This window comes from Salvia miltiorrhiza, chromosome 5, assembly GCF_028751815.1.
Source record: "Salvia miltiorrhiza cultivar Shanhuang (shh) chromosome 5, IMPLAD_Smil_shh, whole genome shotgun sequence".
Lineage (NCBI taxonomy): Eukaryota > Viridiplantae > Streptophyta > Magnoliopsida > Lamiales > Lamiaceae > Salvia > Salvia miltiorrhiza.
In genome coordinates, this window is record NC_080391.1 from 56,626,891 (window position 1) to 56,646,455 (window position 19,565).

The 19,565-nt window shown below is 41.1% G+C and overlaps 1 protein-coding gene and 2 long non-coding RNA genes across 3 annotated transcripts; all 3 read right to left on the reverse strand.

The window, feature by feature from the left end:
- Positions 1-469: 469 nt before the first annotated feature.
- LOC131025338 (uncharacterized) lies at positions 470-4,067 on the reverse strand. Its single transcript, XR_009102149.1, has 3 exons — positions 3,494-4,067; positions 1,257-1,316; positions 470-751 (listed from the first exon to the last, which is right to left on the reverse strand). It is a non-coding gene; the product is annotated as an uncharacterized LOC131025338 (long non-coding RNA).
- A 7,445-nt stretch (positions 4,068-11,512) lies between these two features.
- LOC131025337 (uncharacterized) lies at positions 11,513-15,109 on the reverse strand. Its single transcript, XR_009102148.1, has 3 exons — positions 14,536-15,109; positions 12,300-12,359; positions 11,513-11,794 (listed from the first exon to the last, which is right to left on the reverse strand). It is a non-coding gene; the product is annotated as an uncharacterized LOC131025337 (long non-coding RNA).
- Positions 15,110-15,704: 595 nt separating this feature from the next.
- LOC131025339 (BTB/POZ domain-containing protein At1g67900-like) lies at positions 15,705-19,319 on the reverse strand. Its single transcript, XM_057955066.1, has 4 exons — positions 18,668-19,319; positions 18,234-18,303; positions 16,882-18,117; positions 15,705-16,803 (listed from the first exon to the last, which is right to left on the reverse strand). Exons 1-4 carry the CDS (start codon positions 18,724-18,726, stop codon positions 16,441-16,443), a joined length of 1,728 nt encoding a protein of 575 aa, XP_057811049.1. The 5' UTR covers positions 18,727-19,319; the 3' UTR covers positions 15,705-16,440.
- Positions 19,320-19,565: the final 246 nt, after the last annotated feature.

The following is a 19,565-nucleotide window of genomic DNA, read 5'->3' on the forward strand; positions in this document are numbered from 1 at the left end:
TTATTTTCATTTTTCAAGACCAGATCCTTGGAATTTCCACCATTTTAATATTAAGAAAAGTAAAACATTAAATATACATTTATCAATTGTTATCCACCAAAATAAATAAAGGCCCAAGATCACCTCTCCAACCATATGATATTAAATCAAGTCATGAAAATGGGGACACCCTTTCAAAAAGTGCTCTTGTTGCCATGTTATTCTCATGATTAATCCAAAAATGGGAACATAAAAACAAAATAGATTAACAAATTATCAAAAAGCCAAAAGATTCGGATAAAATTTCCTGTTCATCTTTTGCATGTGTAATCACTAGAGTGGGTGAAAGAAGCTTTTTACAAAAGTGGGATTTTTCTTGTGGTGGGATTTGACTCAAAGTTTGGTTACTAGACTATCCAACATGTGATTGTCACGACCGGTCCTAATTAAGGATAATTAAACCGGGAAACCGTGACTAATGGAGGAATATTAGAAGCGGGGTAGAAAGGGGATAATTAAACAAAGAAGGATCACATTTCATCATTTAACAAAAGGAATATTTATAATATAACAGAAGTTTAGTCGTATAGACTCAGATAACTAATAAGTTCAGATATTTCTGACTTAGCCAAATAAGCATAAAACTTCTGAGTACGCAGCGGATTATGATTCTGATTACATGTATGAAGACATGTAACCCTAGAGTTCTTTAATACATAAAAAGACAAAAGAATCCCGCTCATCACTTCATCAACATCGGCAGCTGCTCAACCTGCACATTTAGAAATATATGCAGGGCTTGAGTACAAAAGTACTCAGTGGGCACGTATGCCTAAGTATAAAAATACATGCTTCAAAACTGTAAATTGTCATGCCATAATAAACAGTACAGCAAGGGAGTTTTTCGCTAAAAGGCCCAAGCTTACTAAATTCATTTGTGATTCTTAAAGTTCGACTGCAGTCTAAGTTCTCTTGTAATCTATCATATCTGGAACTGTGTGCCGGAGAGGTGGCCACCTCTCACGGTCACTTGACCGGCCAACCCGCTAGATGACTCACGGTCACTGGTGTACACTAGCCCTGGCAGGATAGCTATCAACTGCTCAAGACCCGAATTCGATTACATGATAAAAGTCACATCAGATAGATATCATACTGAAATTTAAATATTTTATGGCAAGACAATATTTGAAATAACTTCAATTAATTTAGTCATGAAATAACTTGCTTGAACGTAACATTTAAACTCAGTTGATATATATGAAAGTAATGCCCACCTGATAGTGATTTTCTGTGATACAAAAGCTCCTCAACAGATTGTCAATCTCGCCCTTGACCTTTATTACGAGAATATATGTACATATATAAGATATTTGCTCGAATAAAAATCCTCCAATGAGAATGTGTATTTAACTATGCATGATCCTTATGCATGAATTATTATTCTGAAATAATAATTAGGGAATTTCTATTGTTAATCCAGGCTATTGGATTTAAACAAAAGCTAAGTCTCGTCTCATGAAGCCGGATAATTAATAAAAATTAATCCGTTCTCTTAGGGTGTTCTAATCCGCCAATCAAATAAACCCCATTCCTCGTAGTCAATAAAAAAATAAATAAATACTTCAACTTATTCGCTTTATAACCTCATAATTAATCGGGCTTAACAAGTAATGTTATAAGATTAAATAATTAAAAGGCTCAACATAAGGCAGCCTAATAATTAATTAAGTAGAAGTGGACTTGAATAATTAACATGAGAGGCCCAATTGAAATAACTCATCGGCTCAAGTAATTAAATAAATCTTGGCCAAATAAATAAATACTTAACAGTTGGGCTAATTTTAAATCAAGTATGCAAGACCCAACTGCAATTAAATAAATAAGGCCCAACTGAAATAATCGTTCAACCCATTCTACTCTATTAACATCGGCCCAAATGAAACAATAACCGGCCCAACAATATACATATGGAATTTGGAAATAGATGTCTATTAATAATAATATCTCAGCCCAATTCTTATAAAATAGATGGGCTTCAATTAAATAAATCAAACGAGGCCCAACTAAGATAATATAACAAAGGCCCAATGAATTAAACTAAAGCCCAATTTGAATTAATAACAAAGGCCCGATGAATTAAACTAAAGCCCAATTAAAATAGAATGCAGTTGGGCTTTTATTAGTAAATTCGGCCCAAAGAGAAATAATAAAGGCCCATATGAAAATAAATACAACAAGGCCCAAAGAAAATAAATAGGAGATAAAAATTTCGGCCCAATTATTTAAATGAGTTCGGCCCATATAAAATAAATAAGGAGGCCCAAAATAAAATAAATTCTGGCCCAAGATAATTAAACTTAGCCCAAATAATAAAAAAAAAGAAAGGCCCAAATCCCCCTTATCTCTCCCAGTCGAGCTCTCTCTTCTCAAAACAATCGAGACCTCTCTCTCTCTATTTCTTCCTCTCGCTCCGCCTCCAATCGGCCTCAGCTGAGACGCCTGCCGCCACAGCTCCGGAGCCCGGCGAGGTCGACGCTTCGCTGCTTCTCCTCGTCAACGTCAATCCCTCAACGTCCTTCTTATCCTCTCCAAAACAGAGCTGTCACTCTCCCTTCCCAATTTAAAATCGCCGCTGTCGCCGCTGTCCATGGAAGGACGGCAAATGATCGCCGGTCGTTGCTCTGCCTGACTCGGACACTCCCTTCGCCCATCTCCTCTCGGCTTCAAACGTTCATCTCTCCATCGAATCTATTGAAGGAACGAAGAAGAAGCCCTAATTTCTCCCTCACTTGAATCTGCCACCTCCACCTTCGAAATCCGGCGAACGGGGGTCGAACCTCTTCCCTCACGTCCATCTCTGCCTTCTTCGTTCTTCCTCTCTCAAGATCTGTTCGTCTCTCTCTCTTCCCCGAAGTCACCGCCGTCGGAACTCGCCGGAGCGAGCGACGACAACCACTGCTCCTTGGTTCTCTCTTCTCTCTCGCTGAAACAGGCCCGACATCTCTTCCTCCGCCGACCAGCCCCGCGTCCAGCCGCCGTCCACCCACTGCTCTCTCTGAATCGACGGGCAGCAGGAGCACCTGGCCACCGCCGCCGTCGATTTCCCGAGCCCCGACACCGCTGCTACTGGAAGATCAGTGAAGATCTGGTGCAACCGCCGCCGTCCGCCGACACGCCTGGAAGTTTTTTCGCCGGACGTCGCCTCTGCTGAGATAACGCCGCCGCCCAGAATCGAGGTCACTGGTCTGATCTCCAGCAGCCCGCCTCTTCCGGAGACGCAGTCGTCGTGAGTCGCAGAGCTCCGACAGTCCACTACCACTCAACCTAAAGCTAAGTTCTCTATTTTCATTCTTCTTCTACTTCAATAACTAGTTGTTAAGGGCAGAATACTCATGGTTTGTCGTTCTAAAGCGTAAAATAACAGTGAATGAATCGACATAGTTGTAATGCCATAGCTTGAACATGTTGACATGAATGCTTGATTGGATTGAAATTCGAGATAGTATAATACCTTGAATATGATCGAACTGATTGATGGCTGTTGGAGTTGAATGAATTGGAATGACTGAACTTATTGATTCTGGCAGGGAGTGAATGAGTGATTTCTCTCACTTTTCGGTTGTGGTGTGGTGAATGAACTGGAACTGAAATAAATTTGTGTTGTTGTCTCAGTGATTGCAGGCTGATTGCAGGCGGATAATGGAAGAAAATGGAAGATTATAGCAAAGCTTACCTTAAGAATTTGGCTGGACGAAATGGAGACTTCCTGCTCTTTGAAGAGGACTCACGGTGAAAATGATAGGGAATGTTTTGTTTCTTGGCTGGAGTTGTGCAAATAGAGGGAGATGTGAGTTAAGTGGGAGAGTTATTGAATTAGCTTGATTTAGTTGCATAATTGCGTGGTGGGGAAAAGTTGGGGGACAAATTTAATGGAAAGAAAAAGAGAAGAAAAAGAAAGGAAAAAAAAAAAATGTAGAGGAGAATTATTGATGTATTTTCTCTGTCTCGGTGATTCTATAACTGTAAAGTGGATCGCGTGCTCATATTTGCTTGTACTGTTTATTTAAATAAATCCCAATTTCGACATGTGATATCTCGCTAAAAATCGATAAATTATAAAATGAATTTAAATTAAATCCGTAGATTTAATTCGTTCGTCGTTCTGATATCTAAATTAAATCCGCAGATTTAATTAACTCACGAGTCGGAAATAATTCACGATTTGAGTAAAAATAAATTCTAATTCCATCTCGCTTAAATAAATAACGTGACTTTGCTAAGTCAGTTATAACTCTGAAATAATATCATTGACTGCTTTAATAATATAAATTCAGGATCATAAGCTGAATTCATATCAGGATAATAACCGTTTTCATTCACTGATGAACAAAAATAAACACTCATTACTGGATTTAAAAGATATAAAAGAGCGGGTCACTACATACTACCCCTCTTATCAAAAATTTCGTCCCGAAATTTGCATATTTATTCTAAAACAGTTCGGGATATTTCTCCTTCATTTTGTCTTCAAGCTCCCACGTGGCTTCTTCTTGTCCGTGGTGTCTCCATAAGACTTTCACTAATGTGATTGCCTTATTCCTGAGTTGTTGCACTTTTCGATCTAGAATGGCCTCTGGTCTCTCTTCATAACTCAAGTCTGGGCAAAGGATCATCTCTTCTTGGTGGATTATGTGCTTTGGATCGAAAACGTATTTTCTGAGTTGTGATAGGTGGAAAACATTGTGAACGTTTCCAAAGCTTGGCGGTAATGCCAACCTATAGGCTACTGGGCCTATTCTCTCCAAAATCTCATAAGGTCCTACGAATCGAGGCCTAAGTTTTCCCTTGACACCAAACCTAGTTATCCCCTTGGTAGGAGATACCTTTAGGAAGACCTTGTCTCCTATTTCAAAACATAACTCAGTTCGACGTGCATCAGAGTAAGATTTCTGTCTATCTTGTGCCTCTTTTATTCGCCCTCTGATCTGGCGGACTATCTCAACCATCTCATTGACCATATCTGGTCCTAAAACTTTTCTCTCATCCACTTCATCCCAATAAAGTGGTGATCTACATTTTCTTCCATACAATGCCTCATACGGTGCCATATCAATAGTCGCCTGATAACTGTTATTATAGGCAAATTCAATCAACGGCAGCACTGCTTCCCAACTTCCACTCCTGTCTAAGACCACTGTTCTCAACATATCTTCGAGGGTCTGAATTGTCCTTTCAGACTGCCCATCTGTCTGCGGGTGGAAGGCGGTGCTGAAATTTAACCTCGTGCCTAACTCTTTCTGTAAGCTCATCCAAAATCTAGAAGTAAACTTTGAGTCTCGGTCTGAAGTGATCGACACGGTACACCGTGTAAGCGTACAATCTCTCGAACATACAACTGAGCTAGCTTGTCTGACCCATGTGTGATCGGTATTGGTATAAAATGAGCACATTTTATGAGTCGATCCACTATTACCCAAATGGCAGTGTTTCCTCTCTTTGTTTTGGGCAAACTGGTCACAAAATCCATTGCGATGTGCTCCCACTTCCATTCTGGAATTTTCAACGGTTGTAGTTTTCCATATGGCCTTTGGTGTAAGGCCTTCACCTGTTGGCATGCCAGGCATTTCTCCACAAATGACGCTATCTCCCTCTTCATACCTTCCCACCAAAAGTGTTTCTTTAGGTCCTGATACATCTTAGTACTCCCGGGGTGGGCAGTATAAGGGGTATCGTGAGCCTCACTCATGATTTTATCCTTAAGCTCATCATCGTGGGGGATGCATATCCTTCCCTCAAAGAGGATAGCATTATCTGATGCTTCTTGATAATCTTTGACGCCTCCTTTCCTTACTGCTTTCCGTAGTTTTTCCATCTTTCCGTCTTTTCTTTGTGCTTCTACGATCGTCTTCCTCAAGTTAGGTACTGTTGCCACAACGCTTGCTATCGTCCCTGGTGGTTTAACCACTTCTATGCTCATTTTGCTAAATTACCTTATGAGCATCGTCTCTCGAGTGATGAGAGCTCCCAATTTAGATTGGGTCTTACGACTCAATGCATCAGCCACTACGTTGGCCTTGACTGGGTGGTAGTTAATACCGCAGTCATAGTCTTTCACTAATTCGAGTCATCTCCTCTGTCTCATGTTGAGATCCTTTTGCTCTAAAAAGTATTTCAAGCTTTTGTGGTCTGTGAATATCTCACACCTAACTCCATATAGGTGGTGTCTCCAAATTTTTAGTGCGTGCACCACTGCAGCTAACTCCAGATCATGAGTCGGGTAATTCAGTTCATGTGGCTTAAGTTGTCGTGACGTATATGCTATCACTCTTCCTTCTTGCATCAGCACGCAGCCAAGTCCATTTTTGGACGCGTCTGTGTAGATTACGTATTCCTTATCAGCTGTTGGGACGGCTAACACTGGTGCCGTAGTCAACTTTTCCTTGAGTTCTTGGAAGCTCTTCTCGCACTCCTCTGTCCAAGAAAATTTTATTCCCTTCCTGAGTAGTTGCGTCATTGGCCTTGCAATTTTGGAAAATCCTTCCATAAACCTCCGATAGTAACCTGCCAATCCTAAGAAACTTCTTATCTCATTAGGGTTAGTAGGCGATCTCCATTCGCGCACTGCTTGCACTTTTTCAGGGTCCACTTTAATCCCTTCTGATGATACAATATGTCCTAAAAACGTGACTTCGCTGAGCCAAAACTCACACTTGCTGAATTTGGCATAAAGGTGCTCTGTCCTCAACGTTTCTAAAACAATTCTCAGATGTTCCTCATGGTCTTTCTCGTTCTTCGAGTAGATCAGGATGTCATCTATGAATACCAAGACAAATTTGTCTAAGTACGGATGGAATACTCGATTCATGAGGTCCATGAACACAGCTGGTGCATTGGTTAGCCCGAATGGCACAACTACAAATTCGTAGTGACCATACCTAGTTCGAAATGCTGTCTTAGGTACGTCTTCTGGTCGAATCTTCAGCTGGTGATAACCAGACCGCAAATCAATCTTCGAGAACACGCTTACACCCTTGAGCTGGTCGAAGAGGTCATCTATCCTTGGTAAAGAATATTTGTTCTTCAGTGTCACTTTGTTTAGTTCCCTATAGTCTATGCACATTCGCAATGTGCCATCCTTTTTCTTCACAAAAAGTACGGGTGCACCCCAAGGTGATACACTTGGCCTAATGAATCCAAGTTCCAAAAGTTCTTGCAGTTGTATCTTGAGTTCTTCCAACTCTTTAGGAGCCATTCGGTATGGTGCCTTCGAAATGGGTGCTGCCCCGGGCTCCAAATCAATGGTAAACTCAATTGGTCTGTCCTGTGGTGGCCCTGGCAGATTCTCTGGAAATACATCTGAAAAGTCCCGTACAATTTCTACATCTTCTATACTCTTTTCAGTACTCAGTTCTCCGTGCAAATATACGAGGTAAGCTGGGTATCCCTTCTTCATCATTTTCGTTGCTTGCAGGGCGGAGATGATCATCTTTCTTCTTCCCATACTAATTCCGTGGAAATGTGACGGCTCCCTTCCTGGGGGTCGAAACGATATCCGTCTTTCGTTACAAAGGATGGTGGCATAGTTCTCGGCTAGCCAGTCCATTCCTAGGATTATGTCCAAATCTCCCATCGGAATAACATACGAGTTGTTCACTACAATCTTGTGTGACCCTATGTTCAGTTCTAGGTTCAAGCACACATGATCTACTGTCGTCATCCCTCCTATAGGTGATGATATACTCAACTCCTGATCAGCTCTTTCCATTTTAAGTTTTAAGGTGTCGACACATGTACTTGAAATGAAAGTATGCGATGCGCCCATATCAAATAGAAGTACAACAGGAGTATTGAGTAACATGCCCATACCTGCCAGGTTTCCCTGGTTGTTCTCGGGCTGTTTCTGCCTCATAGCATAGGCTCTAGCATGACGAGGTTTTTCATGTTGTTTCTGTTGTCGCTGCTGTTGTTGGCGGGCCTGTTGCTGATACGGTTGTTGAGGTTGTGGTTGGTACTGTAGCTGTTGGTGCTGCTGTGGCTGTTGATACTGTGGTTGCTGCCTTGGGTATGGTTGGGGCAAAGCTTGAATTGCTCGCAGATGTGGAGCCTGGATAGGCGGGTTTGGCCTTGAACCCGTTCCGTGTTGCTTATTCGGGCACCGGTTTGCATAGTGCCCCTTCTGGTTGCAAATATAGCAACTATCACTGCCGGCCTTACAGATTCCCACATGATTTTTGTTACATTTGGGGCAATGTGGGGCCCTCTGTTGGTTATTTCCCATCTGTTTCGGTGCACTCTGGCCTCCATAGCCCTGTGACTGGAACACCCGTCCCTGCCATGGCCTCTTCTCGCCTTGGTTCGGGTTACTGTTGTCCCATCTCCTTTTTCCTCTAAAATTCTGATTATGATTTTGATCATGTGAAGGTGCTGGTGTAGGTACAGTTGCAGTTCTTTCTCCTGGCATGGCTGCTTCAATGTCTAATGCTCGGCTGAGCGACTCAGTGTAAGACAATCCTCCATGGCTTGCCAAAGCCATCCTAATCTCGTGCCTCAGTCCGGCACAAAACTTTTCAGCCATCTTCTCATCTGTGTCAACTTGTTCCGGCGCATATCTAGACATATCGCAGAACATCCTGTCGTACTGAGTTACCGACATCTTCCCTTGTTTCAGATTGTAAAATTCAGCCTCCTTTTTCTTGCGGTAGCTCTTGGGTATATACTTGTCATATATACCGGCTTTGAATTGTTCCCAAGTCAGGTTTTCTAACTGCTCTGCTGTCATCGTTTTCATCCTTGCTTCCCACCAGAAATCAGCTGACCCAGTCAACTGAAAGGACATACAAGTCAGGCGCTCTTGGTCGGTGCAACGCAGGAAGTTGAAAATACGCTCAATAGCGCGAACCCAAGTTTCAGCTTCTGCCGGGTCTCCTGTCCCGTTGAAGGTAGGTGGGTTCTGTCGCAAGAATAATTCCTCAATCCGCCGTTCTGGCTGAACAGGTGGTTGAACTATTTCTGGTTCTGGCCCTGTTTCTGGGCCTCTTTCTTCATTTCGGGGAATCCTGCCCCCTCCTCTTGGTCGTCCTCGTTTTGGCGGCATTCTATTAGGTCAAAACACAAGTTGTTAATGTAACATCACAAAGCATACTATCGTTCTTATCGTTCTATCCAACTTCTCTCGGACGCCTTTGCTTTGTTGGCATTCCGATGAGTCGACATATAGTCACCAATGTAATACACAGATGCATATCATCGATTCTGTAAATTGTTTTCTTGATTCTCAATTCTCGTTCATACTCTTCCTCATGAAAGTATATAAATAACATAGCGGAAGTGACTTGCCGCAAAAGACCAATAAGGTCACCATATATAATATAGGGAAATTGCCTCAATGAGGACTTTACATCATCATAAAAGTCTAGATTCAAAGATCTATCTAAATACCACACATGATGAACTGGCTCTCTAGCGAAGCCATTACAAAAAAATACTCAGTCACGGAACGCCCCAAGGTTTCGCATCTCCGTACTAATACTAGTCAAAATAACTAAGCCAACATAGGGGCATACAAAAGCATCGAAATGATCATCGTTTTCGAAATACACAAATAACGTCCTACTAAATGCACAAGAGAATGTCTGTATGCATTACGTGCTTGACCCTTGGGTTGAAGCATACGTGTTTGACTGATTTAATCTGATGAGTATCTGTTTGTCCTTGGGTCACAGAAAATCTACCAATAGCTAGTAGATCACAATGATTCAATTCACAAATGGCAATTAGGCAAAGTGTTTCAATAATTTGCCAAACAATTGAAAATGAGTAACCATAGGGTAGAAATGAATTGACTGAAAGGTCGAAACGAAATGACCTAATAGTCTGAACCCGTTTGGCTTTTCAGATGAAGGTTTAAAATATATAGGTTTAAAGACCCATATATGACGACTACTGAGATTTTGGCCATGTGGACTGGCCAGGTCCGACACAACTACTTCTCAGTCATTCGGAAATACTTTTCCGAACTTGGCAACTCTTGTTCCTTGGCTGCAAAAGGTATATTTGGTCTAAAATCACCACTTTCTTCTTAATATCTTGAACATGTCCTTGAGAATATCCTAGAGCTTCTCAAACTTGGAGTCTGCCTCCTAGTTTAATGAAATTCTTAAACATCTTCTATAGGCGAAATAAGGTAGGCTTGACCTTACTCAACAATGTTCCTCTATATGATCTTAATGTAGTACTTCTAGTACTTAGTGTTCATTCACATAGCGCTTGAAATGCAACCATATAATTCGAAGCACTCTCACGCCTTTACAGGAAATAGATTTTGCATCTCTGAGCATCTTTGCAAGGTATGTGTCACTACAGTAAATACTAAGTCATGGAATGACCTTAGTCAATGCTTGCATTCTGGCTACTAAACTGAATGTATAATCCAAGACGTTCTAACTGAGGCGATGTCCTCGATAGGTTAAGGTATATATACTTATCTTGAGTATATCCTTAGGGTCTCATTAGAATCTTAATTCATTTGTTTCAGCATTGATCCACTGTCGGCGCTTCTAGCTATTATTAAACTCTGAACCATCTTCGAGAACTTCTCTCGTCTTACACACTTGCATAGATTTTTCTAGTCAATCATAATGGTTGGTAACTTCTAGTTACCCATGGCACCTATCCTCCTTTCGATTTGTAGCAGGTGATCGTAATCAATAGGGATTCTAAATCATGCTCACGTGTAATATAATAGGTAATTGTAATCATAAAGGTTCTGAATATCTGAAACTGTAAGCTGGCAGTTCTAATCGCGATGCTATAACATCATACACAAAGTGTTATAACTGCATATGAGTCCGACTCTGAAGTTCAAACATAAATCATGAAGGTTCTCTTCATGCCATAACTGGTGATAATCGAGAGTTAGTAATGAGTCTTAGCTCATTATGCGATAGCTAGCTGATTACATAAGTCACACTCGTCGCTACGAGCAATGACTCACGTGATCTATCATCAAATAAGGCAATAGTCGATTCGGTGTTCTGTCACTCGTGAACAACCTGAATGAAGAACTATGCCTGCTTCAGTGATTCGTGCGTGGCACTCCGCTTGCACTGCTTTCATGGGATTCTCTTTTTCTTTCTTAGCTCTTCACCATGGCTATAGTGAAATATAACTGAGTTTCTAGCTTCTATCGTTCTTCTCGTAACAGTGATCATGCATTCTTAACGCATCTAAGTTCATTGAGATATCTAATCAATCAATAAAGCATAAAACTTGAATGTAAGCATCAGTACATTCATATAAAACGTGAACTTCTCAATGTTTTAAAATCATTACCACCTTCTTTCTTGCTGAGCATGACGAGGTGATGAAGTGATGAGCTTTGGCTGACTGACTCATATATACTAGTGATCATACTAGAAAAATGGGCTAACTCTAGGGTTCAGAGCAAATGAACTGCTCTGATACCACTCTGTCACGACCGGTCCTAATTAAGGATAATTAAACCGGGAAACCGTGACTAATGGAGGAATATTAGAAGCGGGGTAGAAAGGGGATAATTAAACAAAGAAGGATCACATTTCATCATTTAACAAAAGGAATATTTATAATATAACAGAAGTTTAGTCGTATAGACTCAGATAACTAATAAGTTCAGATATTTCTGACTTAGCCAAATAAGCATAAAACTTCTGAGTACGCAGCGGATTATGATTCTGATTACATGTATGAAGACATGTAACCCTAGAGTTCTTTAATACATAAAAAGACAAAAGAATCCCGCTCATCACTTCATCAACATCGGCAGCTGCTCAACCTGCACATTTAGAAATATATGCAGGGCTTGAGTACAAAAGTACTCAGTGGGCACGTATGCCTAAGTATAAAAATACATGCTTCAAAACTGTAAATTGTCATGCCATAATAAACAGTACAGCAAGGGAGTTTTTCGCTAAAAGGCCCAAGCTTACTAAATTCATTTGTGATTCTTAAAGTTCGACTGCAGTCTAAGTTCTCTTGTAATCTATCATATCTGGAACTGTGTGCCGGAGAGGTGGCCACCTCTCACGGTCACTTGACCGGCCAACCCGCTAGATGACTCACGGTCACTGGTGTACACTAGCCCTGGCAGGATAGCTATCAACTGCTCAAGACCCGAATTCGATTACATGATAAAAGTCACATCAGATAGATATCATACTGAAATTTAAATATTTTATGGCAAGACAATATTTGAAATAACTTCAATTAATTTAGTCATGAAATAACTTGCTTGAACGTAACATTTAAACTCAGTTGATATATATGAAAGTAATGCCCACCTGATAGTGATTTTCTGTGATACAAAAGCTCCTCAACAGATTGTCAATCTCGCCCTTGACCTTTATTACGAGAATATATGTACATATATAAGATATTTGCTCGAATAAAAATCCTCCAATGAGAATGTGTATTTAACTATGCATGATCCTTATGCATGAATTATTATTCTGAAATAATAATTAGGGAATTTCTATTGTTAATCCAGGCTATTGGATTTAAACAAAAGCTAAGTCTCGTCTCATGAAGCCGGATAATTAATAAAAATTAATCCGTTCTCTTAGGGTGTTCTAATCCGCCAATCAAATAAACCCCATTCCTCGTAGTCAATAAAAAAATAAATAAATACTTCAACTTATTCGCTTTATAACCTCATAATTAATCGGGCTTAACAAGTAATGTTATAAGATTAAATAATTAAAAGGCTCAACATAAGGCAGCCTAATAATTAATTAAGTAGAAGTGGACTTGAATAATTAACATGAGAGGCCCAATTGAAATAACTCATCGGCTCAAGTAATTAAATAAATCTTGGCCAAATAAATAAATACTTAACAGTTGGGCTAATTTTAAATCAAGTATGCAAGACCCAACTGCAATTAAATAAATAAGGCCCAACTGAAATAATCGTTCAACCCATTCTACTCTATTAACATCGGCCCAAATGAAACAATAACCGGCCCAACAATATACATATGGAATTTGGAAATAGATGTCTATTAATAATAATATCTCAGCCCAATTCTTATAAAATAGATGGGCTTCAATTAAATAAATCAAACGAGGCCCAACTAAGATAATATAACAAAGGCCCAATGAATTAAACTAAAGCCCAATTTGAATTAATAACAAAGGCCCGATGAATTAAACTAAAGCCCAATTAAAATAGAATGCAGTTGGGCTTTTATTAGTAAATTCGGCCCAAAGAGAAATAATAAAGGCCCATATGAAAATAAATACAACAAGGCCCAAAGAAAATAAATAGGAGATAAAAATTTCGGCCCAATTATTTAAATGAGTTCGGCCCATATAAAATAAATAAGGAGGCCCAAAATAAAATAAATTCTGGCCCAAGATAATTAAACTTAGCCCAAATAATAAAAAAAAGAAAGGCCCAAATCCCCCTTATCTCTCCCAGTCGAGCTCTCTCTTCTCAAAACAATCGAGACCTCTCTCTCTCTATTTCTTCCTCTCGCTCCGCCTCCAATCGGCCTCAGCTGAGACGCCTGCCGCCACAGCTCCGGAGCCCGGCGAGGTCGACGCTTCGCTGCTTCTCCTCGTCAACGTCAATCCCTCAACGTCCTTCTTATCCTCTCCAAAACAGAGCTGTCACTCTCCCTTCCCAATTTAAAATCGCCGCTGTCGCCGCTGTCCATGGAAGGACGGCAAATGATCGCCGGTCGTTGCTCTGCCTGACTCGGACACTCCCTTCGCCCATCTCCTCTCGGCTTCAAACGTTCATCTCTCCATCGAATCTATTGAAGGAACGAAGAAGAAGCCCTAATTTCTCCCTCACTTGAATCTGCCACCTCCACCTTCGAAATCCGGCGAACGGGGGTCGAACCTCTTCCCTCACGTCCATCTCTGCCTTCTTCGTTCTTCCTCTCTCAAGATCTGTTCGTCTCTCTCTCTTCCCCGAAGTCACCGCCGTCGGAACTCGCCGGAGCGAGCGACGACAACCACTGCTCCTTGGTTCTCTCTTCTCTCTCGCTGAAACAGGCCCGACATCTCTTCCTCCGCCGACCAGCCCCGCGTCCAGCCGCCGTCCACCCACTGCTCTCTCTGAATCGACGGGCAGCAGGAGCACCTGGCCACCGCCGCCGTCGATTTCCCGAGCCCCGACACCGCTGCTACTGGAAGATCAGTGAAGATCTGGTGCAACCGCCGCCGTCCGCCGACACGCCTGGAAGTTTTTTCGCCGGACGTCGCCTCTGCTGAGATAACGCCGCCGCCCAGAATCGAGGTCACTGGTCTGATCTCCAGCAGCCCGCCTCTTCCGGAGACGCAGTCGTCGTGAGTCGCAGAGCTCCGACAGTCCACTACCACTCAACCTAAAGCTAAGTTCTCTATTTTCATTCTTCTTCTACTTCAATAACTAGTTGTTAAGGGCAGAATACTCATGGTTTGTCGTTCTAAAGCGTAAAATAACAGTGAATGAATCGACATAGTTGTAATGCCATAGCTTGAACATGTTGACATGAATGCTTGATTGGATTGAAATTCGAGATAGTATAATACCTTGAATATGATCGAACTGATTGATGGCTGTTGGAGTTGAATGAATTGGAATGACTGAACTTATTGATTCTGGCAGGGAGTGAATGAGTGATTTCTCTCACTTTTCGGTTGTGGTGTGGTGAATGAACTGGAACTGAAATAAATTTGTGTTGTTGTCTCAGTGATTGCAGGCTGATTGCAGGCGGATAATGGAAGAAAATGGAAGATTATAGCAAAGCTTACCTTAAGAATTTGGCTGGACGAAATGGAGACTTCCTGCTCTTTGAAGAGGACTCACGGTGAAAATGATAGGGAATGTTTTGTTTCTTGGCTGGAGTTGTGCAAATAGAGGGAGATGTGAGTTAAGTGGGAGAGTTATTGAATTAGCTTGATTTAGTTGCATAATTGCGTGGTGGGGAAAAGTTGGGGGACAAATTTAATGGAAAGAAAAAGAGAAGAAAAAGAAAGGAAAAAAAAAAAATGTAGAGGAGAATTATTGATGTATTTTCTCTGTCTCGGTGATTCTATAACTGTAAAGTGGATCGCGTGCTCATATTTGCTTGTACTGTTTATTTAAATAAATCCCAATTTCGACATGTGATATCTCGCTAAAAATCGATAAATTATAAAATGAATTTAAATTAAATCCGTAGATTTAATTCGTTCGTCGTTCTGATATCTAAATTAAATCCGCAGATTTAATTAACTCACGAGTCGGAAATAATTCACGATTTGAGTAAAAATAAATTCTAATTCCATCTCGCTTAAATAAATAACGTGACTTTGCTAAGTCAGTTATAACTCTGAAATAATATCATTGACTGCTTTAATAATATAAATTCAGGATCATAAGCTGAATTCATATCAGGATAATAACCGTTTTCATTCACTGATGAACAAAAATAAACACTCATTACTGGATTTAAAAGATATAAAAGAGCGGGTCACTACAATCCAACATGTGATTGACAAAGATTGATGATTGAAATAAAATATACCTACTCAATAATGCTATGAAATAAAATATCTGAAATGGAATATATACAAGATCTCGTGTGATTCAAGTATACCTATGTTTTTTAGTGTGATTTTCCTATTGTCCACTTTTTCTTATCTTCAACCCCAATTATTCAAGAACCAAAACCCCTTCATTTTTCCTCTATTTAAACACCCTAAACAAGTTGTTGTGTAGTTTCTCCAACTCTTGCACAAATCCACTCTAAATTCAAGAAACCTAGTTTGCTCAAATCATCTTTGAAATCCCATCTTCTTTTTGTTTTATTTCTTGATGCAATGGAAAATGAAGGAGTGATGAGAAAAGAGATGAAGGTGGAAATACCAAAGGTCACACCACCATCTCCATTGGCAAGGAAGGGAAGCTTAACCAAGTCCACTTGTATGTGCTCGCCCACGACGCACGCCGGCTCGTTCCGTTGCAGGCTGCACCGCTCCCCGACCCTCCGTAGGACCAAGAGCATCGGCACCCCCACCTACGAGGACTCGAAAGCTAGAGGTGAAACGACGTCGTTTGTGCCTTTGCAGAGTAATGCAGTGGATGCTCAATAGTCATAGATGCTGTGTATTGTATAGATGAGTAAGTTTGGGACATAAATTTGATCCAAAATCAAGATTTGATCTTGTGTGGAGAATTGTAATCAATCATATATGTCTGATTAAAGGCCATCAATTTACAGCAACAAAGTTAAATCAGCTGCAAATTTCTGCATTCATACAATTACAATCACAACTAACCAGCAATACATTCATTATACAAATTGCACTACGTTATTTTGCACAAGGAGAGTTTCCCTAACAGAAATTTTTTCACTTCTGTCAAAAATATTACTATGATCTAATCTTGGTAGAATTCAAATTTCCTAATGAATTTCTGCAAGAACTAGAGCATATTGAACCCAAAAAATCCCATCAATTCTTTTCACTTGCACTTCTACTAATAGGCCAGAGCTTGCTGAACATCCTCTTAGGTCTGCTAGGCATCATGCTCAGAGACTTGATCTTGGAAGGCTTCTCGACGTCGTGATCTTCAGCCAGCTTCATCTTCAGTGTCGAAACACTAGACTTCAGCACCTTGATGTTGCTAGGAAGCTCGGCCACTTGGCCATCGGCCATTGAAGCCCGTGCCTGCTCGAAGAAGAGGACCTGCACCACCACCCTTAGAGGGAGCATCTCATTCTGTGCAGCATGCATACAAGCCTCCACAGATAGCTTCTTGCAGTCGAGTATTCGACACAGACGCTTCCTCTCGCTCTTGCTCAGCTCCGGATGCACCTGCACATTTAGTCCAAGACAAGAGTCACAACACATTCATATTCTTTTTTCCATTGAAATTTGAAATCCCTTTGCTACCTTTAGGTAGACATCAATGGCCTTGTAGAGGCCATCATGATTAAGCCTTGCAAAGCCTGGGATTGCTTCAGCAATGGCAATGAATTTGGACATAGGCAAACCTGCATCTCTTGCTATCTCTTGCAAGTATCCATCAACAAGCTTTGCAACCTTGAGTTTGGAGCTGTGTGAGGCAGAGGATGATCTCCTCCTCTCTTGAAACTCCACATCAACGTCCTGCGCAGACCGGGACCTCCGCCTCTCTGCCCCCCGCCTCTCGCCCCTGGGGGGGCTCGTGGGGGGGCTCTGGCCCCGGGACACGAACTCCTCCAGCATGTTCAAGACGGCGTCCACATCGTGCTTCGTCCCATCTTCAGAACACGAGCAACGGGGGAGTAAGAGGTCGCCCACCGTGGCTTCGTCTAGCTGCAGGCCTGCCCTTGTTGCCAGCTCTGCCTTGGATGAGGCAGAGGCTTTCAGCACATTGGCTGCCTTGAGCAGTTTTAGAAGAAAACTACATGAAACAGCCCCTTTCTCAGATGGTAATAAGCTAACAATTGATTCCAAAACCAGCCTATTTCTTGCATCTACTTCACCATCACCACCACCACCATCAGCTTCACCCAAGTTTGGGAGCCAACGCGACGCGTAGGCTCTCAAAGCATCACCGACGAGACGAGGGGGAACCTTCCCACCAGTCTTGATTGCTGCCATCACTCTCCAATAAAGATCAATCCCCAATTCAGCCAAATCCTCACCCCACCACCCTTTAGCCCTATGCCTATGATGGCTCTCTGACCCATTGCTCGACAGCTCATCCCTCCCGCCCCTCGAGTAGGCCAGCCCCACCTTCTCCGGGTGGGCCAGAACCCTCGAGGCAACGGCCTCAATGCACCTCCCGGTCACCCCCACCTCCTCCGAAACCAAGGGGAAGGCCTTGGTGGTTTGCAAAGTCACAAGTGAGTCCCTCCATCCATGAAGGATGCAAGAATTCAAGAACACCTCAACTTTGTATATCAAGTTGCCCTTCTCCACATCCTCTGTCATTTGGAGATACTCTGCTGCACAACGGATCGAGACAATGTTGAAGGCGCTGAGCGTGATGGTGATGCCGTAGCAGAACTTGGCACAGAGCTCGAAGGCCTCCACGCCTCCGGGGAAGTCGTGGAGCTTGATCAGCTGGAGCTCCGAGACCTCGGCCTCGGGGCTCTCTGCATACAGCCTCTGCAGGCGAAGACATTTGGATAGCAGGGGAAACTGTGCTTGCAAACAAGCTCAAAATCATCAAATTTATCCATAAATTCTTAGATTTTTGTGGGGTTTAATCATTACTAGAAGAGCTCAATGCAGTGAAAATGAGCATGAAATTTCACCTTATGGAGTAAATATCTGCTCCCTTTTACTTGGACTATAAGATCACTTGAAACATCAGATGAAACAGACCTACAAAAACACAAGAAAAACACCATTCATTCCATCAAACTGCAGCAAGATTGCATTTTGCTCAAGAATTCTTGCAGTTGAGCTAAAAGGGTTCAAAGATTCAATCATTTCTTGAAAATATTAAGATAAAAAAATAGGTTTTTTTTCTTTAAATGTCTGCTCCCTTTCAGTTGAACTACAAAAGATCACTTGAAATATCAGATGAAACAGACCTAATAAGCAAGAAAAAACACAACCTTATTCCATTAAACTACAGCAAGATTGCATTTTGCTCAATGATTCTTGCAATTAAGCTAAAAGGGTTCAAAAATTCAATCATTTCCTGAAAAAATTTGAGTTTAAAAAAATTAAAAAAAGCAATCACCTCACAGCCTCTGTAGTGTAGAATGTATCTGGCCGAGATCCCAGCTTCATGAACTTCATCTCTGAACCTCTGTTTCCTATTTCTAAAACTGTCCAAATCCAACTCAACACACCATTTTGAGATTCAGACAAGAACAAGAGACAAAAAGGGAAAGCTTCTTCTTCACTTTGTTAGAACAACACCAGACATTCGGAATCCAGCCACCAAAAATTGCAGAAAAAGGAAAATACAACTCAATCCCACTTTACCTTGAGGAAACTTGAAGCTAAAGGTGAAAAAAATAGAAAAATAAGAAAAATTGCAAGAATACACTCATGTGTAATAACTAGCTACCATATTAATGATATTTATGTATTATATATAATGATGAAATGGTGAAAAAAAAAATATATGAAGTCCAGATAATCAAACCACTCCACAAATTTCATGTCACCTCAGTCAAATTCTCTACCCAAATTGACATGGACATGAGAAACAATAAAAAGAATCTACATCCCATCAAAAGATTAAAAAAAAAAAAGATCAAATTTTGTGTCACGCCTTATGCAGTAAGATTATATGAAAATGCATAAATTTGATTGATCGTGAAAAATATTTTTAAGGTTGTTGTTTTTGGTTCACACAATCATTCTCTGGTGGCTGTTTTTCCTCAATATGTGTGTGTATCTATTATGTATATATATATATAATTTTTTTTCCCTTTTTCAATGAATAAATTTTTGACTTAGCCACCATGGCACTGTGCAGTGAGAGAGAGAGAGAGGGTGCGCACGTGCTTATCCTGCGCCCACTTGTGCCCTCTTCCTCATATTTTTCACAGCAGTTTTTATAGCACCATCTAGTTTCTTTTTTTTTTGATCGGAGCACCATCTAGTTTCTACACCGCACACCCCGTTTA

Coding starts and splice junctions, on each gene's coding strand:
- LOC131025339 (XM_057955066.1), bottom strand. CDS start 18,726: ATGAAGTTCATGAAGCTGGGATCTCGGCCAGATACATTCTACACTACA. Junction 18,304..18,667: donor TACACTACAGAGGCTGTGAG/GTGATTGCTTTT, acceptor GTGTTTTTGTAG/GTCTGTTTCATCTGATGTTT. Junction 18,118..18,233: donor GCAGATATTTACTCCATAAG/GTGAAATTTCAT, acceptor TTGCAAGCACAG/TTTCCCCTGCTATCCAAATG.